This window comes from Podarcis tiliguerta (genome assembly GCF_965153285.1).
Source record: "Podarcis tiliguerta genome assembly, chromosome: 7".
NCBI classification, from domain to species: Eukaryota; Metazoa; Chordata; class Lepidosauria; order Squamata; family Lacertidae; genus Podarcis; species Podarcis tiliguerta.
Genome location: NC_139540.1, coordinates 21690712 through 21715728, shown reverse-complemented (window position 1 = coordinate 21715728; position 25017 = coordinate 21690712). Strand labels below are relative to the sequence as shown.

The following is a 25017-nucleotide window of genomic DNA, read 5'->3' as shown; positions in this document are numbered from 1 at the left end:
GTGTTCAGTTTCCTCAGAATGACTGTGGTATATGGTTTATTTACACGTTGAAGATTTCACTTGTTTGTCCTTTGTCTCCCATTCCAATTACATCTTATACACTTTAGATACTACTTCAACATTACAGTTTAACAGGTCTATCTCTAGTTGTGATAGTTGTACCCCAAACCCCTGCTTCATATCCTTTTTAAATACTTCATTCAAATGATGATATTGTAACCATGTTGTTAACATCCCTGATAAATTCTTAAACTATTTTAATTTAAATTCCCCACCCTTCTCTCTTAGCAGATTTCTATGTCACCCAACCTTTCACCACCATGGCTTCCAAAGGTGAAAGCTAAAGTGGTGTTTTAGTCTCCAATAAGTTTTATATTTATACCATATTCTATACAATTTTTCCTAATTATATGGTTTGCGAAACCTTACGTACTTTTGCCTTTTCACACCACAAATAAGCATGACAACCCCAAATATTATCATGACCTTCCAAATCTAAAATATGTGAATTCTTCAATAACAAAGCACTCCTTCAAGCAGCACAGACAAGATGCTTCATAATATAATACATCTGGTGGGGAGAAACCTCCTCTCTCTTTCGTATCTATCAGTATTTTATATTTTATTCTCTGTTTTTTCCCTTGCTAGGTATATTTAGAAATATATTTTTTGCCATTTGTCACCAGCATTGATTGAAACAAAAATAAGATTTTTGGTAGTACATTCATGTTTATGGTTGACACTCTGCCCAACAATGAAAGTTTCATTCCACCCCATATTTGCAAATTTCTATTAATATCCCCCCAAGTTTCCAAATAGTTATATTTATACAAATTTATATTATTTGCCGTTAACCATACACCTAAATATTTTGTAGGTTTTTATTACTCTCATCATTTGTATTTTTTTACCAGGAGCTTGGTTTAATCTTTATTAATATTGAGACCTGCTTTTTTTTCTTTTTAATGTGTGCTTTTAAGTTTACAGAGCAAATACATAGGTCAAGAATGGGAACCTTTGGCCCTCCAGTTGATGCTGGACTAAAACTCTCATCCTGGCATTTGGCTATACTGGTTGGTGCTGATGAGTCCAATGAATCTGAAGGGTCACATATAATAAACTGTGGTTTTCATAAAGGGTAGGAGATGACTTACTGCATTTTGAACTTAGAAAAATAGAGCTACTCTTACAAACACAAAAGGTTACACTCTGGCTATTTATTCTCCTAGATTCTACTTATTTTACGAGGCATTCCTCTGCTGCTTGTAATTCCTTCTCCTAATAACAGTGTCTTTTGGAGGAGTTATGGTTTCCCTTTAGGTATGTCATATTTCCAGAGAAAAGGGTATTGTCTTTTATTTTACAACAATTTCTTCTTACATGCCTCATATATACTGCAGTTTATGAAATATTGAAGGCTCATAGTCAGGTTACCCAGATCACTCTCCCCTCTAATAGCGAACATAGGTGGTTGAGTGCCTATTGGTTTGGAAACAAAATATTACCAAGCAATAAGGTAGCATGTTCTTCATATTTGTGGGACTACGTATGTGTGATGATGTGCTCAAATTCATAAATTACCTGACAAATAACCTGTCAGCTTGTACAATGCTGGTGGCAGTTGACACTTGGAGAGATAGAGAACATGAGGCTAATGATGGGACAACTTTGTTGGATACAACCCATAGTTATTAAATGCTTTTGAGATGGATGCCCAGTTGCATGGTGGGAAAAGTTGTTTAACTACATCATGATGGTTCATTACAGTTGAAACAGAAGGGTTAAAAGTCTTATTTGTCATTTATATCATTGTTGTTTTTATTCCTTTAAAACCATTCTTCCACTCTGAGATGGTTTTGTTTCCAAAGGCTAAAAGATTCTCATTGCTAAGAATTTGTTCTAGCAAGCTTGCATTTAGCAGGTAAATCTTACAGACTCACATTTTGAAGCATTGACATGTCTTTTTAAAAAATCATGTACACCAATGAGGGCTGTACCATGTGTTTTTTCTGAATGTGCAGAAGAGATGAAATAGCAAAACCACTACAGTTTCCTGCTATTTAAATCAGGGCTGAGGAACCTCAAGCCCTGGGGGTCAAATGCAGCCCTCAAGACCTTCTTAGCCAGCGTTTAAGAGTCTTCCCAGCCATGCCCCATCCTGGGGCCATGGTCCTCATTTGTCCTGCTCTGTGCCCTCCTGTGTGCTTTCATCTATCTGAAATGTGTCATTGAACTATGGTGATGCCTCTTTCTTTGCCTGGCTGGAGATTAGATGTGTTGTGGAATGATCTAGCTTTTGAGTGAGTAGAATATAGCAGACAGTGCACTTTTTCCCCCTTTGGCCCTGCCCACCATTTTTATGTAGCTCCTGTAATGTTCCCCATGAGCATTCATGAGCAGGCGAAACAAATTTCTCCACCCCAATATAAACAAAAATGCTGGTGAAATGCTGTTTCACATGTTATTTTGTTCTTACAGCTGGCCTACAGATGCAGGAAAATCACATGGCAAAACTTTTTCTTCCTCCTAAGAATCCAAGCCTATCATTTTTCTTGACATGCTTTCTGCTGGCATGTAGTTTTTGAGCATCCAAACGTGGGATCAGAGCAAGACAGAGTGAGGCAGCTGCGTCCTGCTTCACTGCCCTCAGGTGTAGAGGAGCATGCTGTCCTCTCACCAGTGCTGAAGTAAGAGTCAATTATTAGTCAGTTGGCTTTGGTACATGGAATAGGAGAGGCATGCCATCTTGGCTTTCCTAAGACAGCAAAATACTTGCATTAGATTTTCTCACCTGCATTCTGATGTGATATAGTTAAAAAGGACTATACTGTCAGGGTTTTTTGAATGTGTAGCTCACCCTTCATTAGACACATAAAGCAGGCTTGTATGGTTTGAATTAGTGTTACATTACTTTTAAGACACATAATGGTGCTGAAAAGCTGTGAAAACTTACTTTTATAGCAACCTCAAGACTTTCATTTGGATTCTTTTCCTTTAGGTATCATTTTGTGGCATGTTGTGCTTTTTTGAAAGCATATGTGTTATTGAGTTACTGGGTTATTTCATGTTTTGATCTTTTTTATATATAAAAAAATCTAGTTACTCTCTGCCTCTTTTTTGAAAGTTTGCAATAGCACTATTAAATGCTGCTGTTACAGTCCAGAAGACGAGATCCCCATTGGAATCCATCTCCCATGCAAATACCTCATGTGAATGTGTATCTTTTGATAGCAATGTTCCTCCACATCCAGTGGACAATTTTTGTGCATGACTAGAGTTGAATTGGAATCTGTATATTCTTCACCATCTGGTTCTGTTAGGTTTAAAAATGGGATGCTGACTTAACAAAAGAAGAGTTTTACAAAATATGTCTATAGTTACAAGTAGATTAATCTTGATGAAAAGTGAATCATTACCCTTAGTGTTCCGGATAGTCATTGCTATTTGTTCTCATAAAGACTTACTGTACTGTGGTTTTGATAGAATGAAATACTTAGGAGCACATTTCTCTCATAAGATACTTTTCTAATGTACACTTTATCCATGGAGAAATCTGTGCTCCCTCTCCTTGTATAAAAAATGTAACTTTTGTGTGCTGGACAGTGAATAGGGAAACTGACCACTCTTAACCAGCATTCATCCTTCCATGAGCATGTATACATGTGTATGTGTGTGTGTGTGTGTTTATACACAAATATAAAGGACTCAATACTGCAGCACTATCAAGTGCAAAGCATTCACATCAGCATTCTCAAGAAGGTGTGACAAAGGCATAGAGAATTTCCATGGATAATGTTTTGTGAGTCTCTTACATATTATAACATATGTGAAGGACTCACTCTGGCTACATAAAACCTTAACTGGTGGCATCACTAGTGAGTGTTTCAGGATTCCAGGTGGGTGGTAGGGGGTTCTACAGCACAAGCTGAATCTGCCTTCCATCGAGCACTGGTGGGCGGTAAGGAAATTTTACCATCAAGAAAGATGCATTAGTGGGCAGTAGGTATAAAAAGGTTGACTACCCCTGATTTAGACAGACCAGGCAGCATAATTCAAGATTGCCTGCTTCCTCTTCTTCTTTGGCGATCACTTGCAGCCTACCTACTATGTAGTGCTTAAGTCCAGGTTCTGGCAATACTTCTTGTTTGCATCCCATACAAATTAAGAATGTGTTCCAATAATTCTGTATGCCAAAGGAATTTTGGACAAACTCTCCATTTGTTCATTTTAATAGCCATATATGTTCACTCTGCCCAAGGTTTCACTGAGTTTTCCCATGAACTGTGTCTGCTGGTCACCCAACTGTACACAGCTAATTATTATTCACACTGTTATTGATTGATTGATTGATAAGTTGATAGGTATTTTGTATGCTGAAAAGTATGGAAATTCCTAAGTAACATACATTTTAAGACTTGAAAGCATATATTGCACAAAATAAAATATAGGAAAGCATCTTGAGTAGTGCAACCAACATGGCTGACTCACACTACAGGGAAAGCCATACCACAGTCAACACTCAAGGCGAAGCCTTGCTATAAATTAATTTTCCACAAAAATGCTTCAAGTAGCCATTGGAAACAATTCTGCATCATTCAGTTTTCTGCTAGTCCAGCTTGGCTACACATTGAACAGATTGTGCTAAAAATATAGCATGCATGCTTCTTTTTCATTCACCGGTCATTCTAGAGAAAAGAAGCATAAGCTAACTGTATCTGACGCCTCCTGTGCTGCTTTTTGTGAAGACAGTTTTAATGATTCTAGAAATGAACAAATGCCCATGAGTTTCCTCTGATAAGCCTATACTTGAGACCCAGGAACATTGCCAATGATATGGATACATCTGTAAAAATGGAGCACCAGCTATGGTTGACCAGCTAAAGAAAAAAAATGTTTTGTTGTATTTTATTCATGCTTATTTTATTTTTAAAAATCCATTATTTCTGCCATATCTTCATTTTTATTTTTGCATTTTCTCTCCCTTTTTTAAACACATCGCAGTGCCAGAGAATGGGGATGAAGGTAGGGCAGTTTATTGACTGTTTTATTTCTTCTGTAGCTATGATAGTCTTCAGTGTGTTACTGACTGTATTCCTTGGGCTGAAAATATTGTTTTGAAAGGATTGCCTCAAATAGCCCTCTTTGTGGTTATAGCCTACCAGCACTTCATGGGCTCCCCATGTAACTGTTGTTGTTGTTGTTGTTAATTTGTACCCTGCTCATCTGACTGGGTTGCCCCAGCCACTGGGTGTTTTCCAACATATATAAAAACACAATAAAACAAAATAAAACTGCTAGTTGAAAAGCCATGGCCACCTCAACATACAGGCCCCATCACAACCACCTGATCAGGTATGAAGCCCAGGAAACCACACCTTTACTCGATTCCTTCTTTTGCCTAACAGATGCACAGCCAGTAAGTCAGACTCTTAATCAGGACCAAAACGGGGCCTTCCAGGAGCAGGGTGAGCAAGGCTGAGCCAGCCTCAGATCTGTTGGATTCCCAAGCTGGCTCCACGGCTATCATCTGATCACACAGGGCCTGATGCAGTTCTGATGACTGCACTGGTGTCACTCTGCGGGAAGAGACCAGCCCAATCCACCTCCAGCCTGGCACAAAGGGCATTTGGATTGCTCTGCCTCCTATGATGTAGAGTAGAAGCTAAGATAAGAATTTTTAACCCTAAAGGTAAAAAGCCTTAAAAGTACACAAAACCCTTGATAAGCAACGAGAAACGGGATATCCACAGGTTAGTAGCAGGGGAAAAAACAAGCTCCCCTTCCCCTGCTTTAAAACTATCATGCCCAGAGGGAGGCTATATTTCTAATTGAAGCTGAAGAGGATTATTAATGAAGCAAGAGACCTTTTAAATTGTATGAAAGGTGGAATTTTGAATGGAAATCACTTTATTAGCTCTCAAAATAAACCTCCACACATCACAGCTGCTTAATTACACTGATTACCTGGTATTTACACTCCTTGAAATGGACATGAAAGTGACATCTCCCATCAGGCTTGTCATTAGTTTTAACATCTCATCATTGTCCTAAGCCAGGCAAGAGCAACCTAGCTGGTCACTTGGGCTAGTAATATTTTTAGCTGAGCCAATGAAGCATGCCAGCAGGCCGAAGAAGAAGAGGAAGAGGAAGAAGAAGAAGAGGAGTTTGGACTTGATATCCTGCCTTCCACTCCCTTTAAGGAGTCTCAAAGTGGCCAACAATCTCCTTTCCCTCCCTCCCTCACACCAAACACTGTGAGGTGAGTGAGGTTGAGAGACTTCAGAGAATAGTGACTAGCCCAAAGTCACCCAGCAGCTGCATGTGGAGGAGCGGGGAAGCGAACCCGGTTCACCAGATTATGAGTCCACCGCTCTTAATCACTACACCATGCTGGATCTCACACCATTATGCCACGGGCATGCTGAACCATGAGCTGGGTCTTATCAGATTGAGGCTGCAGCTGCTTCAGTGCTTTTATCATCAAACAAGTGTGTAGGAAGGGGCATTTCGAAGCTAGCATTTGTGGAATGTCATAGTCTAAGGAATTACAGAGACAGCATGCTAGGTTTATGGGCTGGTTCACTTGTACACATTTTTAGGCCTTGAATGCCTATTCTAGATCCCTGCATCTCTTGCATATGTATTTTTAAATATATTTTATTCATATGAAATCAACATGATGGTTTATATTCTCAAAAATGGGATCATACTTAAGTTTCCAACAAAGCCACTTGTTACCTACTTCATGGTATAAGTATGCATTGTGCTCAAATCTTTTTGAGTAAGACTTTTTGAGAAAAGACTTTCCTTAAAATGCCACACAAACAGAGACTGAAATATTCTGTACAGTATATTGCCACAAGAGTAGTATTGGTTGTCAACTCTGGTCAACTCAACTACATGATGATGGGACCATAGAAATTCAGAATATTATATGAAAACAATAATGACAGTTATTCAGGTATAGAACCTTGGGTAGACATTTGATCTCTTCATATTTTAAGAGAGGCAGTATTTTAAAACCTTTCCTAAATCTAGAATGGGCTAGAAACTCAGTGTTTAAAATGGAAGCTGCAGTGGTATGTTTCACCAGCTGCTATTTTCCAAAAATAGTGAAGTTGGCTGTATTCAGGAAAACTGCTTTGGGGTAAGCAGTACAACGGACATCTGTCTCATCACCATATTGTCTTACTTTAAAGACAAAACAAAAACAATCCCTCTTCCCCTTGTCACAAACTTGAAAATCTGTTTTGGAAAACAAAATACAAGTGTCATCCTATGGCAGAAATGTTTTTCTCTTGTTAACTGTTGCGTCTTTGACATGGCGTACTTGATTGGGATCCCAAGAACAATATAACATAGAAATCTGTCTAGCTGACAAAACTACACGGATTGCAGTGGCTTCCTTAATAAATGTTTAAGAGTTAAATACTAGGCTTACATTCCTTGGAAAATAATTTTTTGGTTAAATATTGCCATGTAAGACCTGCCTTCCTTGCAAGTGGAGGAGATAAAGGGGTTGCTCATTTGCATATGTTCAATCATTTAAACAGATATTAACAGCAACAACAACAACAATAAGCATATCAATAAATTCTTGATTTGATTAACACTATTTATTAACCACTTCCTATAAAGCATCTCAGAATGACTAACAATAATAACATAACCAATAAAAATGTATAAAACAATTTAATATAGAAGAGCAATTAAAATCATTCCATATAGAAAAAATAAATAAATTCCAGTGCAGATACCGATTGGGATAAAAAATCTCCACTTAAAAGTGTTGCTGAAAAGGAAGGTTTGCAGTAGGCGCCAAAAAAATAATAGTGATGGTGTTTGACTGATATGTTGCAGGAGGGAGTTTCAAAGGCTTGCTGTCACCACTCTGAATGCATTTCAACTGTATTATCAGAATTGTCTAAGAGATGGTTGGATAAAAATCCAATAAAGCTAGCTTACAAGAAAATGCCAAGCACCAATATAGCATTTCTATAGTTTGCTTCTCTGACGTGTATTTTGTACATTAACTAGGACATAGTTAATTCATATCCATATTTGATATTAAAAGTATTATCATAATTAAGGGAGAGTGTAGAAGAGGTTAGTATCATTGGTATTGTACATGAATCTTGGTCATAGTTCTTTTATTTTGTTTCCTAAATTAATGATCAGTAGCAGCAGTTACTGTTATTTCTTTCAATTCTGGCTTGAATATTCTTAAATAATTGCATGTACTACTGATTTATGACTAAGTGAGAACAGCAGACCTCATAATCACAGAGCTACAGAACAATGGCTTCAGTCCAGAGAAACTTAAGCATATTTATGTCTGAGCAAAGCCTCCTGTATCATTTTCGAAGCCCCTTTGAGCAACAATTTGCCATTATATATAAAAAAAATGCTTTAGCACCTCATTGCATGCATATTCTTGTTCTCTCACCCTCCATTATAATATTTGGTATACATTTCTGACACTTGACTGCAGTTTCATTCTGTTCTAGATTGTTACTACAATATCCTTCTGCTTAACTAAACTGCTTCCATGAAACACATTATTATATATTTTCAATTACTATTTGATAGTTGTGTTGCAGAAATGGTTGTTGGGAATTTCTTAAATAAATACATACAACAGCCATTAATATAAAACTTTTTGTTAGCTTCTACATGCTAATATTTAGTGAAGGAAAATGTAGCTTTTACTCTTAAGAATAGCTTTTACACTTTAAATGTTCTGTTAGGATATAAAGTATTACTCTTATAAGTCGTTCTGCCATGCCATTAGGGATGAACATATTTGGCAATGTATCCAAATATTTTAAGCATTAATTGTTAGGCCCACAAACATAGGATATCGAATGTTAAACATGTTCAGAGTAAATCCACTGGAATGAATGGGCTTGTGTCCATTTACTCCCCATTAGGTCTACTCTGAGTATATTGCCCATACTCATTTTTTTTAAATGCAGAAAATATCATATCAAGATTATTTTATTTCACTGGAAGTAAATTTTACAGGATAGCTTCTATACAGTATATAAAAATTATGAGGAAACATCATTTTGTGTTGACTGATCATGTTAAGCTGGCCTTCATTACTGGCACATTCAAAAATGATAAGATTTCCATTTTGAAAATCTATATGCCTGTTCCATGTGTTTCTGCTTTTCAAAAATCATAATGGGTTTGTTTGCTTGTTTTTCCTCTTGGATAGTCTAGCAGCAGCAACAAATCTTGTCAAATCCTTATATTAGAACCATGTTAAATGTTGACACAGTTGGTGTTAAACAATTAAATTCTCAATGATTGGGTTTTTTGTTTGTATATGTGTTTTTGCCTTTGTAGCTATCTTATTCATCACAAACAAAAGAATGGATTTATTGTTTATGTTGAAGAACATACATAATCACTTAAGTCAATCTCACAATATTCACCATTATGAGTAAAAATACTTATATTGATGTCATTTTTTAAAACAAAAACAACACAGAATTGCAAATTAACTGGTTATTTTATTTTGAATTTGACAGGTGCTATGGATGTGGAAGAAAGAAATCGCCAAATGAAAATGAACAAATACAAACAGGTAGCAGGATCAGACTCCAGGCTGGAGCAAGATTATCATTCAAAGGCAAGGGCATTTTGTTTTGAAAAGCAGCAAAATGAGTAACTGTTTAATCAGGCAGTGAAATGCTAGTAATCATTGCATGGTAGCATTTGTGATTAAGAGGGAAATCCTGTACATGTTTACTTTAAAGTGAATCCCACTGTATTCAATAGGTTGGACCTTTGCTAAAAGGCTTGTTAGCTCCCATTTTTTGTAGCAGTATCTGCCTGAGGTTAGGGCCTCAGGAGTTGAACCCTACAAAGCATAAGGGTTTATTGCCAGACAGAAAAACCACCCCACCTCTCTGTACTTGAAAAACTGTGTTCTTGCATATGCAAAGGGGGTTGGAGGGTAACCCCATGTCAGTGTGTATAGAACTGCAGTTAGGAGATTCTGATCAGATTTTTAAGACTATAATTAATTTTTCCAAGCTCTCATTGAATGTAAATCAGAACTAGTGTGCTAAGAATAGAAAGAATGTAAAGTAGTTGCCTGCTTCAGAAAGTGATTAATGACCAATTAGTCATGCGATAGAATGTACCAATAATAGGAAATGAGCTTAGTAAACTGTAAAGAGATAAATTGATTTTTTTAAATCTACTATGTTCTATATCTTATTCTTATGCTGTATAAAATACATTAAAGTTTTCAGTGTAGGTCTGATTTTCACAAAACTTTAAATCATAAGGTTGCAATCCTGTACATACCGTACTTACCTGAAACTAAGTTCTACTGAACTCATTTACTATGTTCAGATGTAATGATAAACCATGCTTAATGCTATGGGAATAAGCTGCAGTGAGCCTTGAGCTTTTACATTTATCCTTTCATGTAGTGGGAAGGAGTACTTTGGAGGCAATTTCAAATTCCCTTAATCTTGGCTTGTCATTCCATCAAAACCCAGAATCATGGTTTATCATCAGCTATGGTCAGTTTCCAAACAAGTCATATTATGACTTCTGAAGCTGCAGTATGTTTCATCATTGTTACTGTAAATCACAGTCCCAAGCTTGGGTGGAATTGCAAGCTGTTTTCGGGGGAAATGGAAAGCAAGCGCAACCAAAGTCATCTTCCTGTAGTATATGAGAGGGGAGGAAAGAACAGCCAAACCCAAGCCATAGCTCATTCACAGACTGCTAAGCCATGGTTTAGGCTTACATCTCAGTAGACATATATAGGATTTCACTATTAGGTACTACTAATAAGAACAGATAGATTTCAGGCACATAAATGGAGGGTTGCTTCAGATGCTGCCATATCAGTGGATTCAGGTGCTGCTATTTGGGGGGGGGGGTGTCTATATAGGTTTATAGCATTATTATTGCTCTTGGAATATTCCTTTCTAAGTTACCAAAAATAAATAGATTGTGTCATACTATGACAGATTTTATTAATCTCATGTGACATGAAAATTATTCTTTAATCAGAAACTGGATACTGACTGTTCAAAGTTTGATGATTCCATTGGAAAATTACTGTACTTCATGTTCTGCTATTGAGCATTTCTTAACGTCCAATGGTAATTGGAGTAGCATCTTATTAGATAAAACTTTTGATGTATTGCTAAAAAAGAAAAAGTCATTGCCGTATTTGTATATTAGTTGCTTGCTAAAAAGATTGGGCAAGGTGCCTCAAACCACACTCAGGCATTTGAAAGACAAAACTTTCTCAATAAGCATGATTAGTAATATGGACAATTTCAGCCTTCTTAATATTTAGTCCTGAATGTGTTTGTATCAAGCATGTTCTTCAACTGACCTTAACCTTCAGGAAGTCTTTTGATGAGCTGCTGCCATGAGTAGGGAGCTGCAAAGCTCTCTTGCTTCAAAGTTTGTAGCTAGAGAGCTGTGGCTTAATCCCATTCATTCATTCATCATCTTATTTGTATGCCTCCTTTCCATAGCTAGAAAGATGCTCAAGGCAGCTTACAACAGGAACAAATTTACATAATTACAAACATAACATAACAAAAGTAGCAATAGAAAAAACACCCAAAATTACACAACCAAAATGAACAGTTTTCACCTGAAACATAATAAGATGTAAAAATAAAGATACAAAAAATAAATATCAACAACAGCAACAAACCCGCACCAGCCCAGCTCCCTAAACAACACCCCAGCCCAAGAGTCTGTTCAGCAGCCTCGCCACAGCCAGGGCCCTGCCTTCCCAGGTCAGTTGGGAAAAGGCCTTCAGGATCTTCCAGGACTCACAGCCAAGATGGTCTGCTTTTGGATAGCCGCTGGACTTCTGTTAGAAACTATCTCTGTTGAGGCAGCCCATCTTCTTGTTGTCACAAATAGCTTTTACACTTTTGTATATGAATAAGAATGTCATTTAGGCAAAGCAAACAAAAGGAATAAGTAAATATTTAGGTCCTTGGAATGAAATTATGGCTCTGTTAGAGCATATTTTGGAATGTCCAATAACTTCCTTCTCTTGGAATGTATGTTCTAAATCATCTGGTGCTGGTACTTTTCCAAACGTTTCTTGCTGAGGAATGCAGTATGCATACACCAGACACCTAAGAATAGATTTCCTTTTATGTAGGCAAAGATATCAACAAACACTAGGAAGTGACTTCTACTTCACTTCTATTTCAGTCATATGCACAAATCCAAGTGTCACACTTGGTAATATAAAAAGTGAAAACACAAATGGAAATATCCCTCCTAGGTTGAGTTTGCTAGGACTCTACGCCTAAACCAGGGCTTTCACTCAGTTAAAGGTATCTTAGCTGATTAATCATTTGAATTTTATGGAATGAATTAATCAATGCAATTCTTGTATTCATATTTCCCAGTAGCAACTCAGAAATATGAACATAAAAATATACACATAAGGATTGGAATGCATATTCCCCCCCCTCTCAGAATCACACACATAGACGCTTCTCCTAACCACCTGACAACACAGCTGTACACACAGAGCAAGAAAGCCAACTCAGTCAAGACACACATATAGAAATGTAAACAAAAAAGAATAACCAGCTCTCTTTTTCAAACCCACACAAATACAACACAACACACAAAGGGAAAGGTGAGGAGGACTCACCACTGGCACCAGCTGAGGCTAATCCACTGCTGCCACTCTTACCACAAGGCAGCAGCCATTCATTGCTTACTGAACAGAAATCCTCCCTTCTGCCACCTGCCTCTGCACTGCCAGTCATCCTGCTTCTGCAGCCAAGAATGCTCTATCTTCTGCTATCAAGAGCTCCATTGGCATTCTACCATAAGGAAGCATGCTTAGGCTCAGACTGCACTGTGCATTGAAAGCAGTATCATACAACTTTAAACAGTTGCAGAATCCTGGGAACTGTAGTTTCTTAAGAGTGCTAAGAGTTGTTAGTTTCTTACAGAGCTACAATTCCCAGAGTGCTATTCAATCCCTATTCACAGGGAACTCTGGGAATTGTAGCTCTGTGGGGGAAACAGGGGTTTCCTAACAACTCTCAGCACCCTTAACAAACTACAATTAATTTGTTGTAGTAGTTAATTTAATTGTTGTTGTTGTAATTAGTTTAATCAACTCAACACTGCAGGTGAACAAATGTCATAGGGAGTCTGTCCTTCTGAGTAAATGGCCTTACATTGCTGCCTGCCACTATTTATTTATTTATCCCGACATTTATGTTCAGCTTGACAACTTGATAACAGGATCTTGAAGTGCATCAGAAAATCTTTATAGTATAATCAAATCAAACATGAATGCAACACAAACTAATATATAAATGGGGAATAAGAATTGCATCCATAACAGTTGGAGCAGAGGTGGACAGCAGATATATCTAGAAAGGTGACAGATATGCATTGTTGCCCATACCAGTGCTCTCTATCTGCCGTCAGCTCTTATGCATGCTGGCTCACCCATTCACTTTAGAGGGAGGCACAGCTCCATACATTTATCTCTGTTCACACCAAAGCTCTTTCTCCAGTTAAATTAATGGAACTGTACTTTCAGCTCTGTGTGTCCATTGGAGCCCTCACCTAGCCTGGATTGCTAGACTGGGGTGTACATCATCATAAGAGTAGTATACCCATCTGAGGAGCAGAAAAGCTATTTTGTAATTGAGTTGTATTTCAAAGCCAAGAGAAATTGTATGCCCATATATGTTTTGTCTGGCAACTGGAGATTACTTACTTACTTACTTACTTATTTATTAGATACATTTTTGTCTTTGTTATTCAGTGACTAATTTATTCTGGCAATTTACTAAGGAAATTGTTCAATGTATATTAAAATGAAGAGTAGGAAAGGAAACGGCACTAATATATATATATATTAGTACTGGTAGGCCTCCGCTTATTGTTGAAAATAGAATTGGTATTCAAGCTGGTATCCTACAATTGTAATGAGCAGACTGGTAGAGTAAATTCACTTATGAGGGGAAAACCTTAGCTTTGGCATACTATGTTTATCACACTGTTTACCTTAAGCAATCAAAGTTATTGACTGCTAGCTTAATAAGACTCAGAAAAAAAGAGTCTGAACTTTGCAAGATTAACATTCACTGAAGACCTCCACCAAGTCAGATCCATGACTATCAAGAATCAAGACTACAACATCTTAATGGTCAACACTATTTAGGCTGGAATCTTTTACCCATTCACTGGGAGTAAGTTCTCATTGAACATAATAGGACTTATTTTTGAGTAGATATGTATAGGATTGCACTGTAAGTTTGTTATTTTTCATTTCCATTTTGAGACTGGAGCATGGAAATAAATATATACTTTTCAGAGTAGCAACATATGCAGCACAAACTACAACTATAACCAAAGCTGCAGCAATATTATTTAGCAGCAATAAAATTAATTTTGTAGTAATGGATAAATAGTAAGAGGATGACAAGAAATGTATTTTCTTAAGAATAAAGTGGATAGGAGAGGGACAGTTGTCAAATATATAAATGCCATGAATGCTTCTCAAAAGCAGTTAGAAAACATCAACAATCTAATAGGAAAACTAAACGATTTTGTGAAGGGGAATTGATTATAGGAAGAGGCTAGAATGCATTTAGAGACCAAATGATAGATAAGAATAGGCAAGGCCTGGGAAATGTGGCTGAGGCAATTTGAAAGATGGATGAAGGCAAAATAGGTTGTGGACATACGTAATAAATTCCCATTTATTTTTCTCCTATTAACTGTGATCTAATCAATTTACTCTTAAACTGATTTACATTTATCTCATACCTTCTGCATTAATGAGAGATTGACTAAAATATTTTATCAAAATCTATATGAATATTGGAAATTCAACTTGATTAATGTATATTAGTTACAGCTTTTGTGGGCATGCCCCATGACTCTAACCTTTAGATATGCTGCAACCGTGTTGTTGGCAGTATTAATGAAAATTTGAGAGGATAAGAGAATTTGTCATAAGTATATTAGCAGCAGCTAACATAATTTTGGCAAGATACTGGAAGGTAAGTACAATACTCGTCAGAAGTAATGGATGAATAAATGAGTGAATGTACTAGAAATGAAACCATTATTAAGTATTATACTAGAGATTAGTGTAGAAGTATACACAATTCTAATAGAAGTGGTGTCAATAAAGATATACAATTGCCAAGTTTTCTCTGAACTACATATAATGTGAAAAATATTATTTGTGCTTCTGTTACTTCATTTTATTTAACAGAATTTATATAACACACAAACTTAAGTCCTCCAAACAGTTTACAAAAGACAATGTTATCAACGTTTTGCTGTCAGTGACTATTGTGTCCTTTTCTTTATCTTTTTAAAAGTAACAAATTTGTGACAATTTTGTATTTGGAGAATAGACACATAAAAGACAGGTTTCCCCCTGGGGACTGTGAAGCTATAGTTCTTGGCACTGGACTCAGGTTTGAATCCTATCGATAGTAGGCATGTGCTCCTTGTGCTTGCAGTAAAACTCTGTAATGTAGCAGAATGTAAATTTCCTGTATTTGCATGGAACTATTACAGAGAGATCAGGGTTTTCTTAAGTGTTAGGATAGAATATATATGAGGACAGATTTGAGTCACTCTAACTCTAAATATGTGGAGATGGTGCTTTATTACTATTTTGATCATTTTGAGAGAGAAACAGGGGGAATTCGTCTCCAAGATAACTGTGGAACAAAATTCTCTGCAAATCAAAAGGCTTTGTTGACCAACATTATGAAAAACAGCAAAGACGATCAGTGAAAATTAGAAATCCTACATATTGGCATAAGCACTATTTAAATAGGGATGCGGGTGGCACTGTGGGTTGAACCACAGAGCCTAGGGCTTGTCGATCAGAAGGTCAGAGGTTCGAATCCCCACAATGGGGTGAGCTCCCGTTGCTTGGTCGCTGCTCCTGCCAATCTAGCAGTTCGAAAGCACATCAAAGTGCAAGTAGATAAATAGGTACCGCTCCGGTAGGAAGGTAAACGGCGTTTCCATGTGCTGCTCTGGTTCGCCAGAAGCAGCTTAGTCATGCTGGCCACATGACCTGGAAGCTGTACGCCGGCTCCCTCAGCCAGTAAAGTGAGATGAGTGTTGCAACCCCAGAGTTGGCCATGACTGGACCTAATGGTCAGGGGTCCCTTTACCTTGACCCTTACTATTTAAATATTAAATATGAAAACCATGCTTTTGTAAAAAAAAATCTACATGTCACGCTAAACCATAGCTCAGTATAATGTGCTCCTTTGTTTGTTGAACTAAGCATGAAACTATAGTTGAGCTGCAGTTTGTTGATTTGAACAAAACAACAAACTGTAGTTAAAAGCAGAAGCAAAGGCACCTGAACTTCTCCTTCCAACCTGATGGGAGAGGGAGGAGTTGCAACCCTAATTCTCACTATACCTATGATTCAGGCAAATCCTGAACGAAAGCAGCCTGGTTCAGAAAAAAATCAGGATTTTCCCAGCCAAAGTAGGATTTTTTGAAGTGCCCCAAACTGAAGTGGGATCTCTGCAGTGATAGGAGTGCTTTGAAGCTTCACATGTTTTTGCTTTTTTTTTAAAAAAAAACTGCCTGCAAAAATGGAAGCATTTCTCCCCCAGCTTGCCCTACAAGTATAATACCAAGTACAGAAGAGGGCAGGGAGAGTCCTTTCGTGACAGACATATCTGGTTTCTAATCAGAGGAAAATAAAATTACAATGCCTTGGGGAAGATGTGCTGATGTAACGTATATCTTATTTGCATGCCCAGGAGCATGATTCCTGCAGCCCAGTAAGGGACTAACCATAGGAATAAGTCAAAGGATATTGGTATCAGGTTGAAATAGGCCACAACTATTGATTATAGGTATAAGTAGGTTTTGGCCAAGGCATTGGGTATGTATCCAATATCAAGCAGCCTGACTGCTGGTTGATAAGTAGGATGGGCTGACCCTGACTGCAGGGTCGCTTCTTGACATGCACCTTATAAATAATGGTTGGGAAACAGCTTCAGACTTGTGTTTTGCTCACTTGGTATCCAAAGTCACAGAAACTAAGTGTAAAGCTGATTTTAAAGGAGTGGATGTGTGGACACAGAGGCAGATGGGCTTGAAGTTCATTTTCCAAGTAGGCACCATTTGCAGAACCAGCAAAAACACAGAACAGATATAACTTCCTAGCAACTGTACCCATCCATCTTACATTTTGCAGGTTATGTTACTGGTGGTGGAGAAGGGATGGGAATGATTTTAGCAAGTGCCACAGCCACGACTGTGTCTGGTTAAATCAACTGTAGTTGTTCCTTCACTCCAAATTTAAGGTTAGACTGCTATAAAGTGCTCAACTATAGAGGTTTTCTTGATGGTTGTACCCAAACTTCAGTTGTTGCAAAAGGTGGCAACTTTCTTTCCAGTGTTGATATTTATCTAAAGCATATTGTATCTAAGCTCCATTATCTTCAGTGGTTTCTGCATGTCTTCCGGATTCTGTATATATGAAGTACTGGTATGGACTATAAAATCCTTACAGATCTCTTTGAGTTGGAAACCCAGTATGCCAAATAGGGTGCTTTTTTAATGGGAGGTAATTCCTTGATTATTTGCAGAAAGGTAGCTATCCATAGGCATTTTCATATAAGCACAAAATACTAGAAACAGAATGCAGTGAAGTAATTTTGTTCATGGGTGAGTGCAGAGAATTGGAATTTAAATGCAACAGTTTTTTTAAGGGAGTCAACCTGGAATTCAAAACATAAAAAGAAAGACAACCTCAAACTGTTTTTCATTCATCATAACTCCCTAATCCCTACACCTATCCTAAAGGTTTATGGATTACTTACCTAAGAGCAAAAGCCTCTGCAGCTATTTGTCTGAAATTTGTCATTATCCCCTCAGAAGGGGCAACAGTGCATTCAAATTTAACCCTCTTCTGCGAAGAGGTAAACTAGCTTTTGGGGTCTCATTTAAAACAAACCCCATACTGCAAACGTGTATTGCATAGAAACCCTTGCACATATTTCTGAAGTTTGGAAGGCCTCTACGTGTACAAATTCATCCAGTTCATCCCAGTTAAAAACATTGTGGCCTTTTGTTCACTTCCCCAACTAAATCACTGGGAAGACATATGAAACACTGAAGTTCAAAGCAAGCACCTACTTCACATCTGAGGCCAAGGGATCTAAAGTGACCTAAGTCAAATTGGCTCACTTTCTGAAGCACCAAAGCAGGGTCCAATCCAAATGTCTTTGTTGCATGTCCCTAATTTTTATCCCATGGCAGCTTAATAAAATTTTTTTACCCAAACCAATGAGAATCTGCAATCTGAATCCCCGGGCACTAGAGTCCCTCCCTTTATTTGAGGGAAAGCCTTCAGAAATGCATATTGTAAACTGCCTTGTGATCCTAGGATGGAGCACAGTATAGGAAATGAAATGAAATATGTCCAGAAGGTTATCAACCCTACTAGAACTGAGCGTCTCCGCCTGCCAAGTCAAAATGAGATTCCATAGGACAGGTAGACCGATTATACCTTTTCACCCGAAGAAATATTTTGGTGACAAGTAACCCTCAATATGGGACGCGGATGGTGCTGGGGTTAAACCACAGAGCCTAGGGCTTGCCGATCAGAAGGTCGGCGGTTTGAATCCCCGCGACAGGGTGAGCTCCTGTTGCTTGGTCCTTGCTCCTGCCAACCAAGCAGTTCGAAAGCACATCAAAGTGCAAGTAGATAAATAGGTACTGCTCCAGGGGGGGAAGTAAACAGCGTTTCCATGCACTGCTCTGGTTTGCCAGAAGCGGCTTGGTCATGCTGGCCACATGACCCGGAAGCTGTACGCTGGCTCCCTCGGCCAATAAAACAAGATGAGCGCTGCAACCCCAGAGTCGTCCGTGACTGGACCTAATGGTCAAGGGTCCCTTTACCTTTACCTTTTTAACCCTTAATATGCATGACCAGCAAGGATATACAAAAGGTAATTAAACCTCCAGACAGTCTAGTGAAGGCTGGTTAGTTTGCAGGCTTTGCTGATGCCTAATTATGCAGTCTATAGTAAATAAAATTAAAATATCCTGTGCAAAGTGTCTGTTGCAGTAGCTGTATGAGGGGAAGAACATGAATCCAGAAGCCAATGCCTAATCATACAGAGCTCTCACTTGAGTAATTCCTTTTCTACTTTTTCTTTTTTGAGGTGAGAGAGAAATTGTTCAGATGGGGTCTTCACTTGATGAGATTTTGACATTCAGTGTCCAGCTCATTCATTATTTCTCTTCACAAAGATTCTTACACCATTGATCTTTTCATTGACCATGTCACTCGTAGCGGTGCAATATTGACACCTCACCATTGTTGCTTGGATGCCACCTCTAATAGCTCTCAGCTCTTTTAGCAATAGCTATTCTAACACTGTTATTTGCTTTAGATCTCCTCTCATATTGGGTACCAATAAATAGCATTAGGGAAAATAATTGTTCTTTGTGGTGTGCAGTAAAAAACCCTTGTTATCTTAGCTTTCTAAAGACACTGCCAAAGATCCTATGGTTCCAGTCCTTTGGAAAAATTAAAGCAAACTCCAACTTCTAAAAAAGTGCACTACAACTGCTTTTCTGATAGTGATATTTAAATGATAGTGATACCAGTGGCTTGATAGCTAACAAAGCAGTCCTAATGTGCTACCGTGGCCCTGTGGAATGTCAGAGCTACTGCTGCATCTGTGGCCCAGCCACTCATGGCAGTTGAAGTGTGGGGCAGACAGATTGGGCTGGAACAGCACTCTGCCCTAGATCAGGCCCTTCATGGACAGCTGACATCAGCTATAAGAGTGGCTTGTGAGCCAGCAGACCCCAGGCCAGCTCAGCCCTTCCCTTAGAATGGGCCATTTCAGGACCTTCTTCTGGACTCTGCCAATGGGAATTTCAGTGCTTGGTGGGCAAATAAGGGTGGTCTGCACCGGTGGAGTGATGCAAGTGTCCCTTCAGTGCTAGTGGCCTGGTGAGCCAGCTGATGCAGGTGGAGGAATCCCTTTACTCAAATCTAAGCTCACCATAGTCTGACATAAGGAAGGTTTGGATTGGAGCCTTCAGTAGCTTGGAAGCTCAGGACTGAAAGCTTTTTATTGCATTATGTTCTATTTAGAGATATAATGGTTAGAATAATATAATCAAATAAATTACATTTATTCATTCATTCTTCATTTACTTCCTGTCCTATTACCCTAAGGCCTCAAGGCAACTAACAACACTTAGCTTGTATGCATTGGTCCGTGTCCCTTAGAGGGCTCACAGTATATGTAGGTCATATCATCAACAAGGCAAGAAAAAGAGAAGGAAATAGCGAGGGAGGAGAATTTTTAAATCATTGAACTCACCACCACAAAAAACCTTTACATAAAAGAATAATTTTTAATTTCCCTGAATACAGGGGAGGAAGGCAGTAGAAGGACTAATTCCCAAGTAATTTAGGAACAGGTATATGGATGGTGTCTATACTTGTGTCACTGTCCTAGCTTTCTCACATATGACTATTGATTATATGTGGTCACTGTGGTGAGAGAAGGATCAGTCTAGTTGGCCTAGAGGGAAGTACATAGATGTTTGCCCCAGTCCCCAGGAGATATGCATGAAGAAGTAGACTTCTGCATGCATAGCATTTGCTGGATGAATAGTCACTTATGTAAATCAGATGTGCAAATCACATCTGTTGCCAGTTTGTACTGTGTTGTTTTCGAAGTGATGTGTATCTCAATGCACATTCCTTGCCATGTTAGATCTGGGCTGGTATAGTCACTTTCTTACACAGGACACTTGATATTTGTTTTTTTTGTGGGTTTTTTAAAAGTGGTGTTTGTTTTGTTGGGACTCATTTGCCTTGAAATTTCGGGGGGGGGGGCTATGCTAAAATTGTAATTATGATTGTAAACAGACATTGTAAATTTTTTATAAATTGGAAAAGTCAATTTTCAATAATGGTAGCCCTTACCGTTAAGTCGAGTTAATATTTGTATTCTGCTTTACCAACAACAAATGTAGAGCTCAAAATGGCTTACCTTCCTGCCCCCCCCCCCCCCCCCGTTTTGTGAGTTTTGGCCTCTTCATTGACTCCAGCTGGCTATAAACCACTTAGAGGTTTAATTACAATCAAGCTGTATATACATTCTGTTAAATAAATAAAAACACAGCAGGAATAGCTATAACTTTTTCCAGCCTAGGTGCCACATTCGTCTTCTGGGAGCCTCATGCCAGCAGTGGGTGCATATACCCCACATGCACACCGTGCACAGATATGAAATGAAATTATACATGTGCAGAACACATACCCAGGCCACACATATGTACACATTCACAGACTCACCTCACTTCTCTGATTATCTGTGCAGAAGACAGGGTTTGTGGCCCCCTCCTTGCTCATCAGACAATTGATGTGATGATCATGATCAGGTGATTGATCTTGATTAGGGAGGGAGCTCCCCCCCCCCACATCAGTGTACTCTACCCAGCTCTGTATCCTGATGGGGTTGAAAACCACCCTCTTCTCACATCAGATGACTGATATGAAGGGGGAGAGGGCAATTCTATCCATGACTTATTTCAAACCAGTTTTGCTCTACCTAACAAAAATGCAATTTCCACATGTTCAGAAGCATATTGCTCTTAGGTCCCCATTGCTGGGCTCCTGCAGCTATTGCTAGTCATGGTACAGGGAACTAAACCCTTTTCTTAGTGTGGATCATTTGGGCAACTGCTAGGTTCTCTGCTTGCAATAATGTCCTGCCGCTGGTGATGATCACCAAACAGCTCAGAAAGTAATCTCATCACACATCAGAAGGCAGAGTGGCTTCAGCCTCCCCCCCCCCCCAATCTTACCCCAAGATAGCTGTAAGCCCTTAGATGCTGCAGCCACCATCAGGCTTCCCTTGGTGCTGCTGTATACAGTTGGGGTCTCTCTCTCCCCCACTTCATTACTTCTAATACCACTAACAATTTCAGTAGGTTGTCTGGGATCCAGACTCAGCCCATCGGTTGGCAGTTCAGCATTCACTCCTCAACTGTATGCCATTTCTGTACGACCCTAGCCCACTCCCTTTATGATATTTGCCTCTCACTGACTTGCAGTTCTATCTAATCTTTGGCGCTAAATGCTGAATTAAGTCTCATATGCAAAGTGTGTGTAGGCAGCTTTCCACAGCCGTCTCGAGGGCTGTCTTGTGCCGTGATGCTCTTGAGCTATTTAATCAGTTTAGTGCAATCTTTCAAACAATATTTTCAACAAGAATTAACAGATTTCATGTAGCATTTCACCCTCCATAAAGTCTAGCTTACCTATTTCTCTTTCACTACCCTCATCAAGTCTATTAAGTTGTTCATAATTAAAATATCCCTCAGTGTCTTATACCAGAAAGAAATGAGCCCATCTTTTTGCTGTGAACAATTGTGGCACAAATTACCCAGAGGCCCTTGCATTATGGGGAATAAAAACTGGCCAGATGGTTCCTGAGTTGTTCCAGCTGTTCTTGAAATTTTCATAGGAATTGCTGATATGCCCAAGGAAAAATGTAATGAAAGGCAAGATTTAACTTTAAATAAAGAACAGTAGATTACAAAAATGGAATCTTTCCTTAACATCAAAAAAATGTTTTGAAGGATCTATGTTATTCTTAAGGGTATTAATGCAATGATCTCCTTTACACATAACTTAGTGTCCTTCAAGATTTTTCACCATTGTTGTACTTAGCTGTTGACACTGGATATAATTTTCTTTTTTAAAAAAAGACCACATATAGGGAGGAAACTCTTGAGTTTCAGAAACACCATGGTTTGTTGAGCCATCCTGCCTCAGACACTACTCAAGCTACAAAGGCCTAAAGCAAGATCAGCTAGAAAATGAACCAAGCTTTGGAGAAATAAGTCATGGCATATTTGCTCATATGTGACAGAATGCAGGGCTTGTTAAACAAACCATGGTTTTTAGAAAAGGATTTGCATTATGCAACCAGTGTAAGGTGAAAGTTGGTGTGGCTTTCTGGTCAGCATGCTGAGCTGAGGCCACTCCCACCCTACTGATGGAGACTCAGAGGCTCTGGCCCTGGTTACATAATAAAGTCTTGGAGAGACTTTGCTTTCCAAAGTGGTTTGGACAAGTATTAATGTCATCTATTTCTAAAAAATATATTTTTTTAAAAAATTGTCAAGAAGCAGTAAGGTGAATTAAACGGTGATGACTCCTGCTACACCAGCTGTTCTTGATAATTGCCTACTCTGAGGAGGAAAAAATATTTTCCCCATTCTTTTCTTGCAAATGATGACCAAAGATACCAACTTTGAGCAGCCTCCAAGCATCCATGACGCAAATGAGAAAGTAGATATCTGAGCCTTCTATGTGCAGGTAGCAGCACTACAATGGTAGTGAGATTTTTTGCCCTTGCAGAAGAGAGTAAAGTAGTCAGGTCAAAACAAACAACCTGGAAAGCAGAGCATTTAGGACTAATTTGTGTGTTACATGGATCTCTGAAATGTTGGTGTGGGAGAAGAATTATATTTCATTAAGAAAGATCATGACCTTTCTGATGGCTATGTAGCCTAAAATCAGATGGGGCCTATGCAATTTGACAGCCGAGGGGGACCGATCCATGGCATTCATAATAGTTGTTGTTTTTTGTATGCTTCTGAACTGCTCTGGGACTAAGAAAAGGGCAGTTTACCTGGTGTCAAAACCAGATCTCAGTGAAAATGTCTCCAGACTATGCCAAAGAAATTGCTGACCAAAGGTGAAATTTTAACAGAGCTGAGAGACTAGTCAATAAAACTAGTCTTTGCCCCTATCAGACGGAGGACAGATATCATAAGACAAATGTGCAGATATCATGGGACAAATATGTGCTTCAGGAACTCTGGTGAGGCTGTACACTTCATTGACTCTGTTGAAGAACCTGAACCTGATGAAGAATGAAAATAACATTACAAGTTTATTTATTACTGCACCTGTCTTTTAGCTCCTATACTGCATGGACAAGTTGCAAAACCTCTCTGGTGTCTTCTTCACAGAAAAAAAATATATGTTCCTCATCCGACCCTTCTCATTGGAAGTGAGACCCTCTGCTGTCAGAACAGGCAGGCAGGGAGAAACTTGGTGTAGTTCACCCTGGAGTCTTGTTTGGCAGTCTCTCTGATTTCTTTTGGGTATTCTGTGAAGTCCTAGGCTTGTTAGTGTGCTTCAGCTTCCATCTGAGGGTCTTTCTCCCTGTTGTTTCTATACTTTCCAGTACCTTAAAGTTCTGTTTTCCTATACATCTGTATCTATGTTTCTCTAGGTCCTTGAGCTTTGAAAGTAACGAGGCTGCTGTAAATGGAATGTTTTATAATGCACAGATATAAGACAAATCTTGGAGCCTGTGTGTGGTCATACAGTCAACCTATGGTGTTTGTGACTAAACTCAAGCAATAAATTCCTTTCATTGTCCCTTTAGAGCAATAGCTGTTTGGTCCTGTTGTACTTTTTAAAAGAAAAATAAAAAAGAAACCCTTAATTTATATTTATTGGAGAGCAACCCAATCAAACCTGGTGTACCTTACTTCTGAATAGACCTGCACAAGACTGGGAGTTTAGCCATGTGAAAAAAGTGAAACAGGACATTTTTTATTCTCTGTTACTTACTCCAGAACATCACTGGTTGTGGCTCCACTCACCACCAGCATGCAGGGCTCAATAGGTTACCCCCCAAAAATGTGGATCTTGAAAGGGAAAAGGAGGGCCAAACCCTGAATTTAGTGTTCTTTGTGAAAAAATAATAATTTAAACCAAGGGGGAAATTGCATGCTGCCTCTAGACATCATGCCTCCCCACCTCTGAAATGTATTCCCAGCTTTCTGTTTGTTCAACGTGTCCTGAAGATTACTACTTCCCATTGCAGGGAAATGAGTGCTAATAAAAAGTAATGATGATACCATTGACCTAGCCACTTACCACGCCCATCCATGTTCACATAAAACTATGCAAAATATATG

The 25017-nt window shown here is 38.7% G+C and overlaps 1 protein-coding gene across 49 annotated transcripts in view; it reads left to right on the top strand.

Annotated features, from left to right (window-relative positions):
• Positions 1–25017, top strand: part of RIMS2 (regulating synaptic membrane exocytosis 2) — a 348259-nt gene that overhangs the window by 266097 nt on the left and 57145 nt on the right. For 25 of the 49 annotated variants that reach the window (XM_083450342.1, XM_083450382.1, XM_083450348.1 and 22 more), the window contains 2 exons: positions 5002–5022; positions 9537–9637. The exons of 9 other annotated variants lie outside the window; for them this stretch is intronic. In XM_083450342.1, the coding sequence (XP_083306468.1) occupies positions 5002–5022; positions 9537–9637 (122 nt within the window). The remainder of the gene's footprint in view (positions 1–5001; positions 5023–9536; positions 9638–25017) is intronic. 15 more of the 49 variants (XM_083450385.1, XM_083450388.1, XM_083450347.1 and 12 more) reach the window with 3 other exon arrangements.